This window comes from Dermacentor variabilis, chromosome 1 (genome assembly GCF_050947875.1).
Source record: "Dermacentor variabilis isolate Ectoservices chromosome 1, ASM5094787v1, whole genome shotgun sequence".
Classification (NCBI taxonomy): Eukaryota; Metazoa; Arthropoda; class Arachnida; order Ixodida; family Ixodidae; genus Dermacentor; species Dermacentor variabilis.
The window spans coordinates 87,004,685-87,029,053 of NC_134568.1; the positions used below are offsets into that span (position 1 = coordinate 87,004,685).

Sequence of the window (24,369 nt, forward strand, 5' to 3'; positions counted from 1 at the left end):
GACAGCACAAAGAACCATCGATAACATTAGAGAAACTTCCGATACATGCGGATGCGTCCCACGCTGAGCGATAACATTTGTTAGACGGTGAAAGCGGTCGCCCGAAAAAAATAAACAAGTACACGTGTCAATATTTTGAAGAAAGTTATTGATAATTTTGCCAGCTCAGTATTTCTCGATCTCACTAAAGCATGCGACACAATTCACCATTTCTGTATCATATTTTTTTTTTTGCTTAATGTGTATATTATTTTTTAGACTTCTTTCTAGGTTGGTACCCTAGCTTATTTTCACGTATATTACTCATAGTTAGCATTTCTTTAGCATTTGATCTCTTTGTATTGGAATATCTCTAGGAACATTTTCCTTGTTATGCTACATATTTGCGTGTAGTTCACGTTTGATATTCATCTGTAGATATTCGCATGCCTTTTTAGTTTTATTTAAAGTAAATCAGTCACTGTGCTCTAGTTGTGAGCCCGTGTTCTCTGTCAAGCAAGTCAAAATCTTAAAACTTAATAGCAAGCAATGCAACTTCATATCAACCTGTTCGTCGCCCTATATTGAACAGTGGAATATCTAAATCCTAAGCCAGACCTGAAAGACACTTATGATAAAGTAGCCTCCTATACCTTAATGCCTCCGCGGCAGACTTGGCGGCACACTTGACAGCAGAAGATTCTCCCCCGTCAGCGCCCATTTTGCCACAGACACCTGTGGTACCCAAACCCGGCCTGTATGCAATTCCACTATCCCGCCCCTCCTGTTTGTCAACAACATCGGAATATTATTTAGTCCCCTAGACTCCATGACACTGTACCAACACCTCCGCTGTGCGCTGTAGAAAATTATACTCTTCTGCTTAATTTGAATGACAATGAAAAAAAATTAATGTCCACTTTCGCATTGCGTTTACCCAATGCGGTGGCTATAGGCACTAGGTCACGGGAACCGTGGTCACGGGTTCGATTTCTGGAGGTCACATTTTGATGAGGGCCGGATGAAAAAACGTTCGTGTGTGAAACTTTTGTTGTCCGGCAAAAGTACCTCAGCAACCAAAAATAAATAAATAAATAAATAAATAAATAAATAAATAAATAAACGGGGTCCTCCTGTGTTCATGCGTACAGATGAACAAGCTTGTCTGTTCTAAATCAAGAAAGTGCGGTTCCCACGTCAGTGGAACAACTAGAACAACTAGTATCATACTACTGGAACAACAAGAAGTATCATACTAGTCACCCTTATCATATCGATTCACATTTTGCAACCTATTTTGCGAACTCCACTTATTGTGACTGCCGAGACGATTTGCGGAGCCGGGTTTCTGTTTCGCAGTCAACGTGTTGGCCAGCAACATAATGCATCCTAGAGGCACGGATGTCTTACCTTTGCATTCATTCCAATAGACTCACGCACCGCTTTTCTCCAAAGCGCGTGATCTTATTCCGAAAAGAAGCTGTGCGTGTCCCTCTCTCAAATTCCTGAAAAGTTCTCCGATTTCTTCCAGCACCAAGCAGGTTGACGGAAATCGAAACCGAAAGCTAATTGCACCGACTAGAGGCAGACTGCGAGCGCACGTATGTCAAGAAATGGTGGCTGCCTGCGCGGCCAAGAAGTTCAGATCAAGGCGGTTTTTAGTTCGGACCTCGCTTATTTTACTGAGCCTTGCCTTATTCTCATGCGGTTTCTCTTACTTTTTAATATCGGTAAGTAATCATAGCATCGTTGCTGATCAACGGTTTTGCTACAGCCTAGATTCCAATTTTTATGCACAGAATGCTGAGAACGATCCGCTCTTCTACGGCCACTACCGAACCGACCACAGTAAGTTTCTGCGCGCTTGGAAGCTATCAGCTTTTTCTTGCATGCACATTTGTTTGGGCTTTCTTTCATATGATTATTGAGCTTTCATGAATTGCATTAATAATTCGTCGTACTTTAGGAAACAGCGTAAAGGGACACAGACAAAAGGCAGAAACACAACACAGGCGCTGACTCACAACTAATTCTTTATTCAGGGAGTTCACCCACATATATGTATAGGAACCGAAGTCCAGAAAACCGGTACATGCGCAAGGCATATGGTGCGCTTCGATGTAATTATCAGTACTTATATAAATAAAAAAATTCTCGTGAACAATGACCAACGGTTCACTTATACATGCGTCCTCCCTAATCTTTTATGTTGTATGTTTCTGTTATTTCTCGTGCCATCAGGCTTGCGTGTTTGAAGATAATGTAAATTTCTTTAAAGAGAAGGACACAGCCATGATTTGTAATGCACAGGAATATGTAGCGGCGCAGTTTTTTGTCGTAATTCATGATCTCTAAGGTGAACATTAACGCAGCGCTTCGTTTGTCCAACATATTCTTTACCAGTACACTTCAGCGGAATGACATACACACCTCATTTTGCACATGCAATGTATTTGTTGACATGGTTCACTGTACATCTGCCCTTTGCCTGATTATCTGTCCGCATTTTGTCAACTCTAGAACAGATGTGACCTACCGTGATATTTCTTTTGCAGAAAACACTACATTTACGCCGTACCTGGTATCAACACTCATTAAGCCATGCGCTATTTTGTGTATGTACGGAATTGCTGCACGACTTTTTTTTTGGTTAGTTTAGTTTGATTACATTCAGGTTACCTATTGGCATACTTAATGCTGGAAACAATACCTTCACAAATAGAGGTAATGACAGTGCTCGTAAATCCAGCACCCACTAAACGCTTAATCTGTGCATTAAAGGCTGGCTTTGACATATGTGAACAAGATTTCATAAGTGCTGCATTCAGTACAGTAGTTGCTACCGCCCGCTTTACAATCTTAGAGTGGCCAGAATTATAGCTCAAGAATGGTTTCGCAGATCTAAGTTGATACTGCAAGAAAGGATAGCATTCATTAAAGGTTAAACAAATGTCAAGGTACCGAAGTTGCTTATTTTCTGGAACCTCGAGCGTGAAGGTAAGGCCTATATTGTAGTCTTTAAAGACATTCGACACACTGTCAACAGCCGCGGGACAAACATCACTATCGAGAAAAGCCAAGAAGTCATCAACGTAATGTAAAACACCACAGGAAAGCTCTCTGAGGTGACGCTCTAGTTGTCTGTCAGTAAAACCCAGAACAATGTCACTGATAATAGGTGCCACACACAAGCCTATGCACACGCCAGATTTTTTTACAAAAACATTACCACGCCATGAAACGAATGTAGAGTCGAAATAAAAAGACAACTCAAGAAAGGCTTCTGTCGAAATACGGCAGCCACCTATGAAGCCTTGTTCGTCATTGTCGTAAATTGTGCATTCTTTTATGTACTTAAGAACCTGAGCATATGGTAGGGAGTAGTATAGGTTTTATATCTCTATACTGAAGGCACTGTGAATGTTTGTCATTTTACTTTCCAAGTACTTGTAAACTGGATCAGAATTTGCAACTCGAAACAGGTGAACAGTTTTTAAGCGTTCAAGTTTTTTCTGCAGATACCTCGACACATTTAACTGCCAGCTTCCCTTTGCAAACGCCATGGCCTGGAATGGCATTCTAACCTTGTGCGATTGTGTTATCTTCAAACACGCAAGCCAGATGGCAAGAGAAATAGCAGAAGCATACAACATAAAGATTAGGGGTACGTATGTATAAGTGAACCGTTGGTCATTCTTCACGAGAAAGAATTTCATTATTTTTATCAGTACTGATAAGTACATTGAAGCGTACCATATGTCCTGTGCATGTCCCGGTTTTTTGGACTTCCTATATATGTATGTGAACTTCCTGAACAAAGTATTAGTTGTGAGTCAGCGGCTGGGTTGTCATGTTTCTGCCTTTTGTCCATGTCCCTTTGTGCTGTTACCAAACATACGATGAATCCTAACCAACTTGCCCTCCTTGCTACCTTGCTTCTGTACAATTAATATTCAACTGCTCCATCTGTTGTACACCGCACACTGTTTTGAAGTGTGATCGTCCTGTGGCCTGAATAAAGACTGAAGGATTACGAAGGCATAAAATAAACATTAAAGACATAAAATATTGCAAAGGCGTAAGATTGAGTGTCATTTTTTAAGCAAGAATTGCACTTTTCATTTTATTTTGACAGAACTGTCTGAAAATCATGTTAGTACGTAGTCTCTTCTTATTAGCAAAATAATTAGCAATGCAAACCGCTCGTTAGGTTACCTCCGCCGCAATTTTTCATCTGCTCCTGTTTCTTTAAAACTCCTCCTTTACAAATCTTTAGTCCGAAGTAAACTCGAATATGCCTCTTCCATCTGGGACCCCAGCACTGCTATATTAACCTCTGCTCTCAAGCTTGTCCAAAATAACTCTGTCCACTTCATTCTAAGAAACTACAGTCATACTGCCAGTATCACTTTAATGAAAGAGTCCCTACAGCTTGCGTCACTCGCCATGTCGCCGAAAGCTTTCTCGCCTATGTCTCTTCCACAAGATATACTACAGTCCCGCCCTACACAACGACCTTATTCTTCCTCCATCATACATTTCCCCTCGTTTCGATCATGCACAAAAGGTGGGAATAATGTCATGCTTAACGCAAACATGTTATCAATCATTTGTACCCCGCACCTCACAGGACTGGAACCACCTTCCGGGAGCAGTCACGTCCACTGTTCACTATTCCCAGTTTCATAATGTTTTAAACACAAGTGTATTGCAATGTAACTAACCAACTATGTAATTATATTTGTTATCGGTCAATTGCTTGAATTTTTGTTGCTTCCCGCAATTATCTAATCGTTTTAGCTAACATTGTATTAGCAGAAGAAAAACCTGTATAGTGTCTCTTTTCCCGTATGTTCCACTCCCCTCTGTAATGCCTCTGGCCCTGAGGGTAATACTAATAAATAAATTAATAAATAAACAATTTGAACTCTCATATCCAGGTCATTACACGGGATCGCTGGAAAATGTTTCTGATCCAATCATACTCTGGTGGACACCATTCACCAAACAAGCTGGTCATACGAAGACATGTGGCAACGAAAGATGCTTCTTTACGGAAGACCGGATATTTTTCAACCATACGAACTTGCAAGTGAGTGTGCCCACTGCAAGCATCTTTCGGATAACAGAGTACGGTGTAGATTCACGCTTCTGCATGACTATGAAACTTCCATGCTCTGAAACATGTGAGCATGTATAGTGTACCCTGGTAATTAAACGGAAAGCCTCCTAGAATGTAGTTAGAAACTGCAAACTAAGCACCTGATTCTTACGGTCGTGCAAAGCTTGAGTTGTGGCTGGATTATTTAGATTCCTTGTTTTCTGCTGCATAAAGCGATAGTAATGTATCTCAGAACTTGCCCAAAAATTTAGCTTAAGAGTAATAGCCAATGATGACAGTGACAGTTACATTCATTGCTCATCTATGTACACGGCATGTTTAATTGGAAAGTTGTGATGTGAGAGCAAACAATATCGCACACTAGAAATGGAGATACCTGATTAAGCACACATGCTCGCAGCATTTTAAGTCATGCTCATTTCCGTTCTTCCCTTACAAGTTCAGTTGACATGTGCACCTTGCTTGCTGCATATCCACCGTGTGGCAGCTGCAACACGGTCCACATTACCATTGTGGCATACACATGGGCAAGATTGAAGACTTGCTTTTCAGTATAATGTCCCTTAACTTTTGTGCAGTGGAATCACTGACATTCGAAGCAGAAGAGCAAGGGTACACCGGCCATCATCCTCTTTTATGTGAATGATGTTGCTCCTGCATACACCTGGCCAAACATTGCAGCCATGAGCAAGCAACCATTCTTTCCCCCTGCTCTAAAGTTGCCACCATATTCAAAGCACATTCAACACCAGTTTGGTTCTAGATTATGCAGGGTGCTTATAGCAGCTATTGTCACTAGCACTATATATAGATTGGACTTAAATCATCATGTAGTTTACAGTTTTGTGCTATATTTATGTGCGTGTAGGTCAACCTTTCTTTTCAACAAAATATTGCAGCTAACATATTACTGTGGTCAAAGACTGTATGTAGACGTGACCAATTGCAACCTTGTGCATTTATACATTTATTTATTTGTGATGAATACCCTTAAGAGGAAGCTTTAGCTCGGGTGCTCCTATCTAAATACATGCAAAAGCGGAATTCGTTTTTCTCGGCAACCACTGCACCAAATTTGACGAGGTTTGTTGCATTTAAAAGAAAAACTTAAAATCTAGTGACTGTTGGTTTCGGATTTTTGATTTAGGTCGTCAATTTTTTATTAAAAATTGGCAGAAATTGAAAATTTTCAAAAAACGAAACTATCAAGTTTACAACTCTGTAACTCAGCAACGAAAATTGATAATATAATTCAGTGAACTGCATCTAATAGTACATCTAAAGCGGACAAAATTGATAGGTTACACATGAATGTCAAAAAATATAGTAAAATGGAAATATAGGTTTTGCAGAACCCTTGTAAACAACGTAAAAAATTCACGTAAGATATAAAATGACGTATCGAATTTGTCCGCTTTCAATGATCTGATGGATCTCGTTTACAGAACCGCGATATCTGATCTTGATGCAGAGTTATGAATTTGTAAACTTCGTGCTTCTATTTTTTTCAAACTTTTGAATTTTTGAAAATCCTTTTAACAAAATTCAGGACCTAAATAGAAATTCCGCGACCAACAGTCACTAGAATTTCACTTTCCCTCTCAAGTGCAACAAATTTCATTAAAATCGGTCCAGGGGTTATCTCAGAAAAACGTTTTTGCGTTTTTACATGTATTAGAATAGGCCGCGTCGAAGTTGCGCCCGAGCTAAAGCTTCCTCTTAAAGACCCTTACAGGAGTGGGGACAAACACTGAAGAAATGGTTCACTAGTGCAAAAATAGAAAATCGAAAGAAAGCAAAATGATTACAGGATATAAGTGCTACAGCAAAACAAAAAGGTGCAGGGTAACATATCTAGTATAATTACACAATAGATATTACTGGCGAGAGCAATATAACAGCTTAAATAAATATACATGAAAATGTTACCAAAATATCCATGCATAATGTAGGCTAAACTTGACTACTATATGGCACGACTGCACAGTAGCACTCAATATTTAGTAACGTCAGGTTCGATTGCAACGTGCAATGCTAGATTATTCTAGTCAGTCGTGGTTCGAGGTACAAATGAACAGGTGAAAGAGGATGTGTGACAAGTGATTTGCTTGACATTACATGAATGATCATGGCGAGGGAAAATGATTGAGGTTGGTTGGAAAAATTCATCGTGCAATGATGCATGTTTGTATGAATTATAAAAGAGCTAAAGGCGAGCAATTTCACAGAGGTTTGATAACAGTTTTGACTTGGCACAAGAGGTTTGATAACAGTTTTGACTTGGCACATTGTTTTAAATATGTTACACTATGGCATGAATAATCTGGAAAAAAAATTCAGGGTGCCATTCCATTCTATGAAGGTGGACGGCAAGCGAATCTGTGTGTATGGGCCCCTTAATGGTGAACTGTCCATTGCCGTGTGTCAAATGCTGTATGCACACAAATGGAAGGCGAGGCGCGACTAGTCGCTTCTCCACAATGTTGAGCCTCAGAAGATGATGGGCCACCGGGGGTATACATACCCATGTATAGTTGCAAAACGAGGCATGACTCCTTTTACTAACTAATTATGGCACATAGAATAGACATGCACCTCACTGCACTCTGAGAACACACACTGCTTCACCGTAGCCAAGGCGATTGTGCGTTGGTTGATGTTCCGCAGCGCAGTAATGGTTGTGAGGTCACTCGAAAACCACAAGCGATCACACACAACACAGGCCACACAAAATTGGTTCCCCACAAACTCACTCTGAAACCTGGCCGTTGCTCCGGTGAAACATTCCAAGTTTGCGGGATTGGGGCCACATGGACGGTTTGCATTTCTTTCCACCTCACGGTCCTGGTGGGCAACACACTTACGAGACTGCCACCACAGGAGAGTGGAAGGAAAGGAAAGGAGACACGCAAGCGCTTGGAACGCTGACAAGGAGAGGGCAGTGTGAACGTAGACATGGCCAGCGCGGGTCAAAGTGTAGTATCTGTCCTTATGAGCTTAATATCTGATACGGGTTGTATTTGAGCCTGCGATATTAAACCTATTTTTCTTATTATTTTTGCAACTTGGCGGAGTGCTTAAAGCCTTCTTCACCTCCGCCGTGGGTCGGCCCAGTATTGCACTGTCTTCAGGATTGGCACACGTATAGGGAAAAATTCTCGATCTACATGGCTTGATAGACACACAGAATTTTTTCCAGAACCTAGCCATATACAGTTTCGCTGTAAAGAAAACGAACCAGACAGCATGATTTCGAAGTGATTTGATGATTTGATGCTTAGTCAGAATCCCAAATGGCAGAAGCATATTAAATCTTGGGGCGAATAAGTGTGATGTACGCCAGTTTGCCTAGGTGCATGGGGGCCTCCTTTAAGTTACGCTTAAGCATAATGCATGAGCAATTGGTTGAAGCCAGAATTAAATTAATGTGATGGTTACATCTTAAGTCAGGCTTGAAATTAATTTCAAGGTATTTGTAAGTGGTGGCATGTTCAACGAGGCTGTTATATAAATAATAAGAGGTAAGAGTCATTAAATACTGATTAAATAAGGACATGACTTTGGTTTTCAAGAGTGGCTTTAACCAGAATGAGCACCATGAACTCTTGGCACCCAAGTCAGTTTTCTAAGCCTTGTAGTGAGCATCAGTGTAATACTGCAATAAACTATGCAGTCATCAGCAAAAAGTCTTATTTTTGATAAAACACAGGATGAAACATCATTAAGGAAGATTTAAAAAAAATAAAGGACTGAGCACGCTGTCCTGAGAAACACCAGATGACACGTGAGCTCAAGTAAATGTTACTTCTTTATACCACTTCCCTCTCTTCAGTGAGGGTTACTGTATAGACTCGTGTAAACAGCGCACCCTCAACGTGGCAGCCCAATATTTGGGAAAAAGATTTCCAATGGAGAAGCAATCGCATTCGGTGCCCCGATGCTATGTGTGCGCATCGGCGTATTTTCGCATGCTGCATACTTCCGCATGCCACTACTAGTAACGACATATAGCATCTACAGCCATCTAGTAGCGGCCCTTGGATGGGACAGAACCAAATGGTTTGGTCCCGTGTAAGGGCCGCACCTCGTCAAAATTGTGAGAAAAAAAAGTGCAACTTTTACTTGAGTCTATGCAGCTCATGCTCATTTCGGTGAACTAGGGGGAAGGGCCAAGATCATGCATGTGCCTGCAAAATTAAAGAAAATAGACAGGAAACACACTGCAATGGCTGTTATGCTTCAACTAATGCATTCTAAAACAGTGATTGCTTGTTTCAACTTATTTGCCATCTCCTTGGACCATCCTATATCTTTGAATAATGTTTTGTTATACTTATTTGGCTCTTAAGTCAGGGAGGAGTGGGTAACTTGTGGTCATACCTCTTTACATTTAATAAGTATTGTAGTTCACATGTGCTTTTGTCATGTTGTCCATTCTGATGTGGATAACAGTAATCAGCATTGAAACAATTTTTTTAGCTTCTCTGAATAAACTTCTGTTGTATTCCATTACCGTGAGTTCAATAATAGAGACAATAAATATTTGTTTACAATCTGGCACTGCAGCAAGGTGTGTCCTTTTCACAGGCTGTGATGTTTTATGGAAGTGAACTTGAAATAGGGGACCTGCCTTTGCCCAGAAAAACTCATCATGACTGGGCTCTGCTTCATGAAGAATCGCCAAAGAACAACTTCATCTTCTGCATGTCAAATGTAAGGGTTCTACTGCATGTCAGACTTCTTGCACTCATCCAGCCACCAAGGTTTCATATTGTGGCTTACTTTCATTTGTGTATATCTGTTTTGTGTTTCAGGTTCTTCGCTGGTTCAACCATACTTCAACATTTCGAAGAAACTCTGACCTTCCTCTGACTCTGCAATATCTTAACTATATTGCTGACCTCACAAGCAAGGAGTTCTTTGTTGAGACCTCCTCTAAGACGAGAGCGCGGGCTAACCAGTCACTGATTGCCTATGTTCAGTCAGACTGCAACACACCAATTGAACGAGATTCATTTGTCTCCGAACTAATGAATTACGTAAGCATTGACTCTTATGGAAAGTGCCTCCACAACAAAGACCTTCCAAAAGAGTGAGTACGCAAACAAGTTGTGTGACATGTACTTCATTGGCTGGCTCTTTTGTGGGATGCATATAGTGGGAAAACTAGTGTCAGTGCTCTCTTGCTTAAAAAAATTTAAAAATACAGACCACGTGTGTGTGCATAATTGAGGTATTTCTTTTAGCCGTTTATTGTGAGAAGGAACAACAAAAATTAAATGCTGTTTTAAAGACAAACCATGACAACAGTGGCACTGTGCTCTATCCAAACAGTGAATATAAAGGCCATGTTTTGCATTTTTACAACCTCATTTCACGATGCTGTAATGGTTTAGCACAGCCTGCCGAGTTAATAAATACTGTTCGCCATATGCAGAGACGTAATTCAAGGAGGCAACAATTACTACAACACTATGTGAAATATTTTCCAATACCCTACTGTATGCAACTCTAAAATGTAAGGTTAGTTGATAAAAGAGAAGAAATTACATCCACCCGAGAGTAGGACAAAGGTACTCTCAGTAGGGTGAAAATTTTTCCTTTTCATGAAACTTCCTCTGCCTTGCGGGTTTCAACAGAACTGATTTGCCACAGTAGTAGTTTCCCATTAAGATGAACCTGGTTAAGCCAAATTTTCTGATATGATTAGCAGTGTGTGATCGTTTCGTTGGTTTCTCATAGTCACAATGCAGAAAATTATACACTTTGGTTGAGCTGAACTTTCGTGGCCGCCATTGGTGCCAGGTACTCAATTCAGCGGGAGGCCCAGATTAGTAGACTTGAAGGGAGATGACTCTGCTAGCTACAGCAGAAGCAAATGGTGTTTCTGTGGTCATAGCCATGCCAGTGTCGACGGTGATATGGAGGCCTGCAGGGCTGACACCATAGAAGCAATAATCGAGGAGGTTGTCGTGGTGCCTTTCCTAGCTAATATAATTACTGCCCAGGTGCCGCAAGAACCAGTGGTGCTTACACACGGTGCAGCTGAGAATTTTTGAGCAAACTAGACAAAATGTCAACATTTGTGACAGTGTGCAGGTTTGCACAGAGCCAGCAAGCAACACTTGCTTAGTTGCTTGAGTAAGACTGTACTGTAAAGCAATAATTCATATTTTACAAATTCAATAGATGTCTCTTTGTGCATCTACCTTTTTGTTTTAATGCTGTTTCATTTATTTTGTGCTGTGATTGTTTGGGTGCATCAGGTATAGTGGTTCTGTCATTTTGTGGATCAGTTATGTTAACATGAACTTCTGATGAGATGAGCAGATTTCGATGGACCTTTCGAGTTGATCTTAACGGGAGTCTACTGTATTTCAAGTGAGCTTCCTCAACTCAAGATAAGGCTTTGTAAACTTTAATACAAAATCAAGAAAAAATGAGTTTTCAATGTGGGAATTGTGTCACAAACACTGATCCCTGATATAATAAGCAAAATAATCTTTCTTTTTGCTAATATTTTCAGTGCACTATTTTGTATTGCAACAACAGTTTGTTTTAGTGTAATGTGAATATGGTTATTTTGGCACATAGCAGCTTCTTGAAGGGAGGTCTGACATAGAGTTTCACTGCTTTTGGTTTAAACTGAAGAAAAAAAAACAGAATAACGTCTGCAATTTTTTTAAAATGCAGTTTTAACTGATAAGGGGAAGTGAAACCAAATTTGCCAAAGAGCTAAGAAAGCAGGAGGAATGCATAGATAAGCCTACATGCACTCTAATGCAAGGAGCCCGGTGAGGTCACTGTCACATGAGAGCCTGCCACCCAATCAATCTTGGCTTTCTTGTTTGCATCTGTTTTGCCTGCTGCTGTGATGAAAATGAGAAGTGTGGAGGAAAATGAGGGTATGCATAGTAAGCGGGCGAGCTGTAGCCTGGGTCCTTGCTGTCTTTGCGCTTCAGCCATCATGGTGGATGAACTGGGCAAGCTCACTGATGGTAGCGCAAGGTCGTATCTACCTTGTCATATTTTTCAGTATTATTCATGGGTGTTCTTTATCCACATAATGTTGTGAATGAAGTCCCATTCTATTTGTGTCTGAATACATATGACACTCACTTTCAGTTCCTGCATAGATGCATTGCTGTAGCTGTGGTGTTGCGCCCTTGATAGAATACTTCTCGAAAGCTGTTATTCTGTGTATCAGGTACAACTATGGTGTTGAAGAGCATGATCTGTAGTTATACAGCTTCTTTCAGTGCCAAGAAAATGAGTGAACCAGATATTCGTCAAAGGAAAAGTCACTTTTGCCCGACAGGCAAAGCATTGATTCGATATCAAATTATGAGACAGGTGTACGAAGTTAGTTTAATCATTTTATCAGCTGCATAAACTGCTGTGAACATTCGCTTACTGACTAAATTAACAAACACGTTGTCACACATGCAAGGCAAACATGAACACATCTGACTGGACTGCGGACACTCGCTGTCAGAATGCTGGCGTGGTTAAGAGTGGGAGCAGCGGCACACAAATTCCCCTTCGTGTTGCCTCTCGCTTCAACGCAAACTAGATGCGCAAGCACACAGAGCACATGAAGCCATTAGCTACATCCGGCCGGCTAGCCTTCGAACCCAGCACAGATTGCCTCCAAGATAGGACGTGCCTGGTTGCGCTCAGCCACCACAGCTGGAGTGGAAGAGGGGATGCACACTAACCTGCCCCTTCCCTCCTATCCCCCTCCCCTCCTACCGTGCAGAAGAAGATGGCACGCACTCTCCCCACCTTCCTCCCTTGCGAGCGCGAGAAGACACCGCCATATCAATACAACATATTTTTCGGCTCATCCTCGCAAGCTTTCACTGGCATCTACGGCATAGGCCACACAGCCGCAATGTTATTGCACTGGAACTTTATATGGAACATCATAGTGACGGCGGTGGTGGAAATTCACCTGGAGTGTCTATACAACTGCTATCACAATAAAAGGAATAAAATGCGTAACCTTGATACGAAAAATTACCCAACGAGAAAAGCCAGTGAGAGTTCATCTTGAAAAATATATTCGTTAAAAATTTTACGGTTGGAAATAAAAATTGAAAAAGTGTGCGAGATCTTGGGCAAATGAAAACTGAAAACACTGAAACCTACTATAGTCTTCCGCAGTAATTATTAGAGGGAAATGTGGCGTTAGTTTCTGTCAGAACCTCAAACATTTCGATGGGGGCGAAATGCGAAAACACCCGTGTACTTAGATTTAGGTGCATGTTAAGGAACCCCAGGTGGTCGAAATTTCTGGAGTCCTCCACTACGGCGTGCCTCGTAACCAGACAGTGGTTTTGGCATGTAAAACCCCATAATTAAATTTTTTTTAAGCTCAAACATAATGGTTGAACGATCACAGAAATTACATGTATTACACCATCTAGGATGAAATTGACTTTGAAAATGCTTGTGACTGCACACATTAAAAGAATCCTGAACCACTTTTTATTGAAGTGGAGAAAGGCATTTGAAGTGAAAATAGGCTATTTCAGAAATACCTTGCTGCAAAAAGTACTTCAATGCATTTAGCAGAAGTGGAGTTTGTGGGGATGCGCGACTCTCGCGCGTCCCCTGATATGTTTTTCCTGCATGGCGCGTCTCCTGTAATCCGGCTTCGCCGCGTGGCCTGCGTGATGCCCACGGCGGTCGATGTGGTTGGGGCGCAGTGCGAGAGATGGCGCGAGTGTTGCGCTGCTAACGCCGCCGACAGGCGAGGTTACTTGGGCGCCGAAAGGAAGGCACTTGCGCTCTTGGGGGTTCGAGACAGCAAGCAGCACGGACGTGCCGTGCCGCGCTTGGAGCGACCCTCTTCCCCGGCGGGTCGGCGCGCGGCGACCGATGCTTCTGCGAGACCGTCTCGCGTGGCCGCCTTCGAACGCGCCACGATTCGCGTGACCATACACGCGAAGGACCAGGCGTTGGGATCCAGCATGGGGCGAACATATTCGCTCGCTTCCGGTCGCGGTGAGTCAGACTTCTAGATTTGTCGCGCGCCCATCGGCATGTTTTGTGGATAGCAACTCGGCTAGCAGGCATTGATCTATGAAAGGTGCAATAAATGCCCTTGTGATTGTTTGCACTACTGTGTTGTCGTTCCTTTGTCCCAAGAGCACGGGTGTGAGAGACCCCACAAGTTATGGCAATCAAACAGTGCCTTGGCTGTGCTCCCGCTCCTTCTTCAGTGCCTTGCACTGCGAAGCTTCTATGGCAGAGTAGGGTTTGCCCACAACACTCCGCCTTCTAAATGTCATTGTGGTGCGCAGTTCAAAATTCATTTTGAATGTTAACGTAGACGCCATGATTTCCGCCTTTGGTGCCTACGACTCGCTAAGCATAAGCCAAATGTGGTTGTACTCAGCAAGCTGCAGTGTGCTTAGCCAGTGGACTCGTGGTGGCACCCTGTGGCAGCCATGGTATCTACGCCATGTAGGCGACCGAAGCTTGATGTCAGCTCTCGGCCAATAGCAGCCATCTAAGGGACTGACAAAATAAAGCATCCAATGATGAAATAAGGCGTCGAGAAGAGAGTGAGGACAGAGGCTTCTGTTGAAAAGAGAGCAGTTGAGAGAAAGGTGACTTCGCAATCCGCTTGCGAGTTCCATGCACCACGTACGATTGCAAAACTGTGCTGAGATGTTCACACCAGCATATGCCACCCGCAGAAGATATTTCACCAAGCCCGAGGGGTGGTTTAGGGTGCCGTTAACATTCTTGAAGTTAGTGGGTTGTGAAAGAATCATTAGACCATCTTTATTTTTACCTCTGTGCAATGCTATTTGTTTTCAGTGCTTACTATAGAATAAATTAATTTGCTGTCAGAAATAAGTCACTGTGATGAGTGTTGCTTGCTCATTATTATCTTATTTATAATGGGAAAGTAAAATATCAATATACTATGTGCTTATTATAGGAGCTAAATGATTCCAGTTCCACACTGTTGTCCTCTTTCAATATTTTTCGGAAGATTCCTGGCCGAAGATTGCATAATGAGGGTCATAAATTTACCTTTCATTAGTGCAGTGGCTTGGGGAAAGGCAGGGTTAATAATTAAGAGGAGGTAGGTCAGTGCTGGTGATTACATTGTTGCCTCTGGCAGGGGGTTAGCCTGGCAGTTTGGACCACTTTATGTGAGTCACAAAGATCTGTTACCATGTGTTCTCAAGCTTAATGTAACAATAAAAATTGGTTAAATCTTGAAGTTAGTCATGTCAGTCATTTGTCATATTTCTCTGGGTGTCCCACACTCCAGCGTGGCATAATTGCAGAGTGACCTAATCCTTAAGGTAACTACCACTACACCAATTTAAGGTGTGCTCCACTTAAATTGAACATGTTGTCGTCCGTGATAGACAACTTTTAGGACATAGCTCACTTTTTCAATCTTGGCCATTTTCTCATCTACCTTTCGGCAAAGAACAAGCACATCTTGTATGTTACAAGGCATATGATTCGGTGAATTACTGTGTGTGGGTAGTGAGCTCTTTTTTGCAGTGAGTTGGCAACCAGGTGGGTTTCCAAATGAGCAAATGAGAAGTCATGGAGCTTCTCCTTGGTAGTACCCAAGATAGAGAGCTCGTCTTCATGTGTTTAGAACCAGACACACGGTGTTCTGCATAAGTAAAAAATTGCATTTACAAGCATTATGCACTCGTTGTGCTGGCTAACATGCTCATACATGCCTAGCCAGTCCTTGACATGAAGACCTTCTTGGCCAGAGAATGTACCAGAATGGTGGGGATTGTGAAAGCATGACGTACGTTGTTGCTTGAGCTGCAGTTGTAGGTGGAGACGAGGTGTCGTCACTGAAAGCCGTGGCTGACAGGTGGATGGTGCAGTCACTGTGGTGAAGACAGGGAATGTGCACCTGCATCAATATGTTACGCAATTGCATGATTGACACAGTTATTATACTGTAAACTGTTTACAAGATGTATTTACAAGAGCGATTGCAGCACTGACTAGTGTAAGTAACCACTTGGGCCAGGGGTCCAGTTCGTGATCTTCAACAGGCTGATTGTGCGCATCAATCGTTCAAGGGACGCACATTGAATGCATATAGCAATATAAACCGCTGGCATTTCAACGTATAATAAGCATGTGTTTACATCAGAAGACTTCCACTGAGTGTTTTTAAGCTCCAGAAATATGACCTGGCTCACTCATATTATTTGATGTATGCTTATGGATACGTAAGGATTGCCTGTTAAATTGCGCAATCACTTTTTGTATTTGCAGTCTGGCGAATGCAATGGATGCTATGGACAACAAAGCCTTTTGGCACCTTCTTGCAAGCTACAAGTTTCACATTGCCATTGAAAACTATGTCTGTGAGGACTACATCACTGAGAAACTGTGGCGACCACTCATTGTTGGGTCAGTGCCTATCTACTTTGGGTCACCATCAGTTGTTGATTGGTTACCAAATTATGCTGACAGTGCCATTCTTATTGCTAACTACAGTAGCCCTAAAGAACTAGCAGAGGCAATCAAGAAAATAGATGGTAATGACATGTTGTATGAAAGTTTTCTAGGTCACAAAATGCACAGCAGAGTCACTAACAAGGCCCTTTTGAGTGCTATGAAGAACCGTAGGTGGGGTGTGAATGACCATAAAAGGCCAAGCTTTGTGGAGGAATTTGAATGCCTCATTTGCTCAAGGGTTTGGAGGAGGCTGAAGAACCCAGGCATTGAGAATTTCATTGCCAATGCTAGCCACTACAGCTGTGACATGCCTCAGGCCATGCTAAAGAGACCAGGCGAAAGTTTCTGGAAGCAGCTGTACAGGCAAGCTAACACTGAGGCAAAGGTACTTGAGGACCTACTTCTGGCAAACGTGGCCTTTGGTGAGCAGGATGTACAGAATAAGATTCTTAGCTTACTGCAGGCAGGGTCATCACATTTAAAAAACTGATGATGTTGCATTCACTCTTAGCAACCTGGGAATGTACATATTAAGGCAGCTAATTACAAGTATTCAGTAAAGACAACTTAATTTTGTATTATGCATCAACATGTATGTGCAACCTTTCCAAACTTGTGTATATGTTGACTGCACTTGAGGTTGCAGCAACAACATTTACAGGTTTCTATGGTTCAGAAGTTATGAGCATGCACTACTGCATAGAGAGTTGCTTCTTTTGCATGTTTCAAGAAACCTGCCTTGCACCAAGCAGCCACTAGTAAAAGTGGCCAGTACATTCCGGAGCATAGAGCATGCACATACTACTCAAGTACAGTAGGAGTCATGCATGCTTTTGTCTGACTGAGGCTTAATTTTGTCATTCCAAGGCTTCAGGCTAAACATTGCACTTAATTCTTATCCTTCATTTGCAATCACATGTACAGGATAATGTCATAATGTAGCTCTTTATTTCATTGGAATTTTTCTGAGAATGTTTCAGCCATCTTTTCACACAAATGCATTCCTTTGATGTTTCTCCAGCATGGCTTGTTTAAAGACATTAAAAGCAAACATTAAAGGGACACTAAAGGCAAATGCTAAGTTGACGTGGACTGTTTAAATGCCATTCCAGAAACATAGCAACGCTTGTTTCGTGTCAAGAAAAGACTTAGTTTACGAGAAAATTGTATATTAAGCGTACGAAAACCTATTTTGAAATTCAAATCTCCCGCCTCCCAATCGGGGGAGTGGTGACGTTGCATGCGCCATCACCGCCCTTTGCTGCTGTCGGTGAGTAAAACGGCACCCGACAGACGGCGGCACCAAGCCAAGACAGAGCGGCGGATTCACCGCTGCAGCTGCGTTTTGGTAAATTGGCGTAGACTGTTCGAGTATCCTGCGACATCATGGAAGTTGAATTCTCTGCTCTTGCAGTTTGTGCGAGTTTTGCAAGCCAGCAAAACCACTGCAGCACTACGCGATCAGGAAAGTATTGAAATGCGAAAGCGTGGGCCGCACAGAGTCGAGCGATAACGAAACCTTTTGACCACCCGTGTCATTGGCAACGGAAATTTCAATGAGTTCCTTCTTCTAAACATGAAATGGAACTGGACAAGTAACATTTTATTTCATCTTATTATACAATATGAGGATGTTTTTTGCAATGAGTAGTTGAGTACTAGTGACAGAATTTAACTTGGGAGTGCTTTCGTCATCGGGCAAGGGCTTGAATGTCTCGGGGGAGTGTCTAATCATGTCCTACATTTACCTCGATTTCTCTATTATTAAGGCTCTGTTCGCTATAATATTAACACCTTAGAGATTCTAGATCACTAATCTATCACTTTAGCATGACTTAGTGTTCGCCTTTAGTGTCCCTTTAACTCAGGTTAGACCGGTTGTTAATCCTGGAACTCACCCTTTACTTTGCAGTAGTAGCGTATTTGTCGCAAACATGATTTCTTTATCATACATATTGAGACATAAATGACATCACTGCCATGACGCTCCAAATTTCAAAACTTCAGTTTTACCAGAACTGCTGCATTTTGTCACAGCTGCATATCTACAGGGGCCCAGAACATAACAAAAGCTACTGACTGCATTGCATTTTTCTTTTGATGGTGCTAATTGTAATGCATCTTATTCCTGTCCCACAAGACAAAAGTTCTTATTGCAGACAGACACCAAGTTAGGTCATTTCAACCATTAAAGGTTAAACCTGGCTACGATGTGGTGTTGCGGTGCTTCAGTCAGATTACAAAGACGGCGCCGAATAAAACAACACACGAAGAAAGGAGACACGAGACAAGCACGTAGGTGCATGCTTAACCAACTAGCCCACCAGCACATGCTCAGTGGCTTCAGTCAGAATTAGTGCCAAATGTGATATTTTTGGTTGTTCTGCAGCAGACAACAGTGTGATCTGCTCGGTAATTTAAGCCAACGTCTCTCATTTTCTTGTGCATCTAATTTGGTGTGGCCACTTCTACACAACTACTTCATGGGGTGCAGTGTTTGGACATAGAAGTGAACTTAGCTAAAATATATAAACCGGTCTTATTATTCACTTGTGCATCAGGCCAATGGTGTGGCTCATGGCTGCGCTAAAAAAAGACAACAAAACAAGCGTAAGGATACCAACATTCAAGAGTGGATTTCTATATGTGATTTTACACGTGCCTTGGCAGCAGTGAGCCTGCGACACCAAGAAACTTTGTCCCGCGCTTCATCAGCCTACTATGGCACAAAAAAAAATATCTTCAAATTGGCTGTGTACAAGATGCCCCTTTCTATGTTTTCGAATAAAATAAATTCATATTATGCTTTGAGCATAATTTTTGATGGAATATATGGCAGAGTTAAATCTGTGATTAACTGCAGAGGAAGACTTGAAAATCTGTGGGCTTCTGTTTTGCCGCACCACTGTGGTTTGCCATTGTCTATCTTGCCCACTCTATGTGGGGGAAAACTGGAAGCTTGCCAATGTCTCTGTTTATAAACAGCAAAATGGTCAGTATGTCATGCTTACGTAGTCAAACATGTGAACAAGCCTCTTCAATGCCTGCTGTCGGGTACAGGGTGCACTGCACAAAACTCCAGGCATCAGCTACAGCCATGGCAGCAGAGCCTTCTCTTTAATGCCTCACTGGCATCTGCAGCAGAGGAAGATAGCATATCTGTATGGCATTCCACAGGCAATATTTTGGGCTAGTATTAAAGGTTATTGGCATGTCGGCGATTTTGAGAGTGATTGGGCAATGCAGAATGAAAACAGTGACAACCAAGCTAGGCTTTCATTGATTGCTATCCGTTTCTGTAGTGGTTGCCCTGTCAACCGCTCAGTTTCTAGACTGCTAGAAAAAGTCACCAGTGATATTGGGTGCTTGTCAAATCTCCAACTTTTTCACATTCTCCTACGATGATATGTTTTTGTCAAAGACATTTCACTATCTGTAGCTTGGGAGGCTGCTGGTGAGTTAAGTAACCTCCTAAAATTTGTAGCCCTTGATCTGGGGCCATATTTTGTAGCAATCTTTTCATGCTCCTTTCTTTCATCATTCATCGTGCCAACTTGCCGATTCTGCCAATAAACACAGCATGTTGTCGCTTGAGCCAAGATAGCGGGTGAAAGAATTCAAAATGAAATGGATCCTTATAAATTACAGCCCCCTGCTCTCGTCTATATGTATGTCCTCTGTGAAGTAAATGCACCTGGTCTGCTTTTGGATGCTTGTGTTCGCCACTCTTCACATGTGCTCCTCTGGTTGTGCCAGGGTGCCCTTGCCAGTGCAGCTCCTAACAATGGCAATGTTTGTGTCACAACCGGCGCCACACAACCGTTAACTTCCAGGCATACTTCTTTGATGCTGAAGAAGTCTTACGCCGAGGTATGAAGTGGAAATGATGCTTGAAAGTAACACCACAGACAACTGCCGAAGAAGAGCTACACAACCGCAAATATGGGAAACTATCGTTGATGTGATTTAGGTGTTGTACTGACATCACAGCCAAATTGCATACATATTATAGAAAATGCTCTATAAAGAATTTAAGAAACAATATTGCCATGATCTTTCTGTGAAAGTGCAAGCACCAGGTTGCTTGCACTTTGCACCACCTGTAGTTCCTTTTATTTTTTTCTTACATCTTTCATAGTTGTGAGTCATCTTCCTGCAAGGAATGCTTATAAGAACTACCTACTTGAATTTTATTTTGTCTTACAATGCAATATTAGCTGTTTTTGTTACCTATAACTTGCTAACCTCTACCATTTACAAATGTTCAATATGGTACAGCGGACTGGCACAGGAATAAAAAAAATGTCACTCAGTCTTTCACTGTTACCTTATTTTATGGCATATGTATTCTATCCCTGTTCTTAGTAAATTTGCCATGTCACTTGAGAAAACTAATCTGCCAGCATAACTTAACTCATGTTTTTTTTCCCTTTGTCTTCTTAAATTTGCTGCTGTTAAATGTCGTGTCGGATAGCAGCCTCATGAATTAAGAATTGCTGACTTATTTTGTTGTTTAAAAAAAGCTATTTTAATAAAGGAAATGTTATGGCTGTTTACTTTATTACTTACATTAACTACTTAATCCGCTTACAATTTTCAGCTGCTGAAGTTGTGCGAATTCAAGATATCTTATGAAGTTGCTCTACACGGTGATCATCTTCAAGTTTTATAAAATTTTTAAAAATAGCTTGCTGCAGATTAGGTAATTCTAGTCCTTGAGTTTGGATTATTCAGAGAGGCGGACACTACTTGCATGAGAAATTGAAACACATATTGACCTAATGAATGAAAATCACTAATCACCTACTTAATTAATTACTTTATAGTACATATTGCAATTTACAAATTGTAATCAGTGAGCATATCCTCATGGAATAAATTTCCAGAATGACACCAGTTTGGAGATATGAACCATTGGACTCTCTGTAAAAAATGCACTCTTGTTCCACTTACTTTTTTAACAACACATTCTTTCATGCATTGAAGCTCAAAACTAACTGGAATGCCCTTGTATTTCATCCTATACTTTGGGAAATAATATCTCGAAACTGGTGCAATCCTGGAAATTCATTTCAAGTGGATACGTCTTACAAACTTACCAGCTACAATGCGTAAATTGCAATATGCGCCATAAAGTAATTTGTTAAGAAGTTAATTAGTGAATTTATGTTAATTCATTGAATATGTGTTTTGTTTTTTTGCGCTAGTAATGCCTGCCTCTGAATAATACTGCTCAAGGACAAGAATTTTGCTATCTGCCGCAGGCGAATTTTAAAAATTCCATAAAACTTAACAATTATCACCCTGTATATTACTGAGAAGGCTGTTTTTATCTTTTCATTGTTAACTAGCCATAATTCTATGTCTGCATTGAATAGACAAGTACAGTTGGCGTCACTCTTGTGTACAGCGCGGTAACGGCGGCTTCTGGGGCACTAGCTGCCAGGCCCGACGTCTAACGGTAGCTGCTAGGCACGTTTGCACCCAGCAGCTACCATTAGACATTGGTGGCTAACTCCTGAACACTCCCCAAAGACTGCCGTTCCCATGCTTTACACAACGATGACGCCGACTGTATGTTGCAGTGGCAAGCTTGAGTGTTTTGGTTCCTGTCACTCAAATAGCAGCTGTCAGCATGTAAGTGCAAAGCATTGTGACAGTTTGTTCTCAGCTGCACTGTTACGTACTACTTTTAGTCTTCCATGAACACATGTGATGTTGCTGTTTTATTAGTCCTAAAATAAATTATTCGCCGTTTCTTGGTATTTCCTTGCTTCACTGCCGGAGTTTGACATTTCACTACAACATGAAATGCAGTCCCCAAGCTTTTGGGGCAGGCAGTGTTTTCACACCTGCTGTGCTAAGCATACATACTATGATTCAGTTGTAGGACATGGTGGAAACCAAGCATGCTTACTCAACACTGACTGCTTTTCAGTCCTTCTCATTTTTACAATGTTATTACTGCTTCTCTGTGGTAACTAGTGCTTTGAGACAATATTTGACGTTGCATCGCCTTTGATCTCGGCCCATTCTATCCAGTACACTACATTTGGGATAAGCCCATGTTGTACAGAACAGGCTGTAACATTTCTTCGTCGGAGTACAATAAATCAGTCATCATGCTATCGTCATTATGCTGTCCTTCTCACACACACACACTTTTATCACACACACCATTGCTCACCTTACATGGACATGTTGTGCTATCTGGAAACAGTTTGAGCAGCCCCAAACTTGGCTAGATAGCCTACGAAATGCTTCGCATAACACTGACTGCTACGGCACATGGGAGCTGCATAATATTTACAATTTGTGCTTATCACCGTTCTGTCAGCACTAAAATTTCACTTTTTGGTCTATACAATTAAATAAAGCACTTGGCATTGTTGGCTTCCTCAGTCACATAGAAAAAAAAGAAAAATGGTAGGCAACCCTAATATTTGACTTAGGTGTCTCTCAGTGGCACTCACACCTCGGCATTGGTGTTCTTTAGGTTAAGCGAGCGAACGTCTTTCCCCTGGCATGATATGTGGGCGAGGAGTGAGGGAGGGCAAGAAGGAAGTGCAGCGCGTGCCACCTGGTAGGGCGTAGTGCCCTAGCGGGCGGTGCATGAAACGCACCTTACGCGCCCTTTCCTATGCTGGTGTCAGAGCATGTAACGAGTGTGCGTGCAGCTATTGCAAGCAAGCTAGTGAGCAGGTGCACACCAGGAGTGCAGAAGCGAGAGAGGAGGGAGTGACGGCACATCCATTCTGTTAGGCAGAGGTTAGGTCTATGCCAGGCAACTGTTATGCATTAATTAGCCGGTTAAATATCATGCTACCCTCTTGTGTGTGACATCATTAGTGACATCATTACTACCGCTTTCTACTTCCGGGTTTCCAGGAATTTTGCCAAAATCGTGCTCACGTGGCGGGTCTCTAAAGTCTATGATTCTGTGCTTTAGTGAGTGGTAATCAGTGATTTCTAATTAATTATGATTATTCCAGACACTTCAGTTACTCAACTTTTAAATAAACTTAAGCTCCGATATCGTATCAATAATGAAACCCATGAATTTTTTACTGGTTTTATTTTGAATTTTATCCTGATCTAAAGCAAAATTCTCTTTAAAGCAGTGAAACGCAACACTGAGGCGTTGTGCACAGGCTGAGAGTATGTCAGGACAGTTGAAGTTGACTCTCCAGCTGCTGAGAGAGAATCTCACTTGTGACAAAGTTCGGGCCTCATACCAATGACCTTGCTATCAGTTGATAGAAATGGCTCATATTTGAAAATATTTGCTTCTGTATGCTCTGTGTGCATATCTTTTTATTTGTATATGAAAATGTTCGGCTGTATTTGCAATAGGCTTTACATTTTTCTTTTCGAAAATATTTGATTCGCTGTGTAAGCATGATAAGTAGAATTTAAAAAAAAACTTAATCCAGTTTGAATAGTGAGAAGTAGTGTTTATTTTAATAAAAAAGAAAACAGCGAGGGGTTAGTAAAATGCACAGCGAATGAAATATCTCCGAAAAAAATTGTAAAGCCTATTGCAAATCTAGCCGAACATTATAGAGTGTGACAGCATTAGGCGACACTGTGTCAGCCTGCGTTGACACAAAACAAAATTCTGTGTCACTCAGGAAATTTTGCAAAGGCATTCAGGAAAAACCTGGAAAACTCAGTTGATTTGGAAATGTCACCATGGTAGACACCCTGTATTTAGGAGCAGTTGTTTCATTCAGTTGATTCCGTAAAGAACAGCCCATATATAAGCCGATTTGTTATACGTGGTCTCTTCAGTGGCACGGTAG

General features: G+C 41.6%; 1 protein-coding gene and 1 non-coding gene across 5 annotated transcripts; both read left to right on the forward strand.

Annotated features, from left to right (window-relative positions):
* The first annotated feature begins 1,586 nt into the window (after positions 1 to 1,586).
* On the forward strand, positions 1,587 to 22,325 carry FucTB (alpha-(1,3)-fucosyltransferase 10). Of its 4 annotated transcripts, XM_075691017.1 has the most exons (7): positions 1,587 to 1,709; positions 1,779 to 1,827; positions 4,920 to 5,071; positions 9,689 to 9,814; positions 9,916 to 10,193; positions 16,382 to 16,519; positions 20,324 to 22,325. In XM_075691017.1, the coding sequence occupies exons 1-7, from the start codon at positions 1,593 to 1,595 to the stop codon at positions 20,391 to 20,393; spliced, it is 930 nt and encodes a 309-aa protein (XP_075547132.1). In that variant the 5' UTR covers positions 1,587 to 1,592; the 3' UTR covers positions 20,394 to 22,325. The 4 variants fall into 4 exon arrangements, with proteins under 4 accessions (XP_075547132.1, XP_075547110.1, XP_075547117.1 ...); XM_075690995.1 differs by having other exon boundaries at positions 16,382 to 22,325; XM_075691002.1 differs by having other exon boundaries at positions 1,592 to 1,709; positions 9,742 to 9,814; positions 16,382 to 22,325.
* On the forward strand, positions 8,057 to 8,248 carry LOC142567980 (U2 spliceosomal RNA). Its single transcript, XR_012825330.1, has one exon. It is a non-coding gene; the product is annotated as a U2 spliceosomal RNA (small nuclear RNA).
* Positions 22,326 to 24,369: the final 2,044 nt, after the last annotated feature.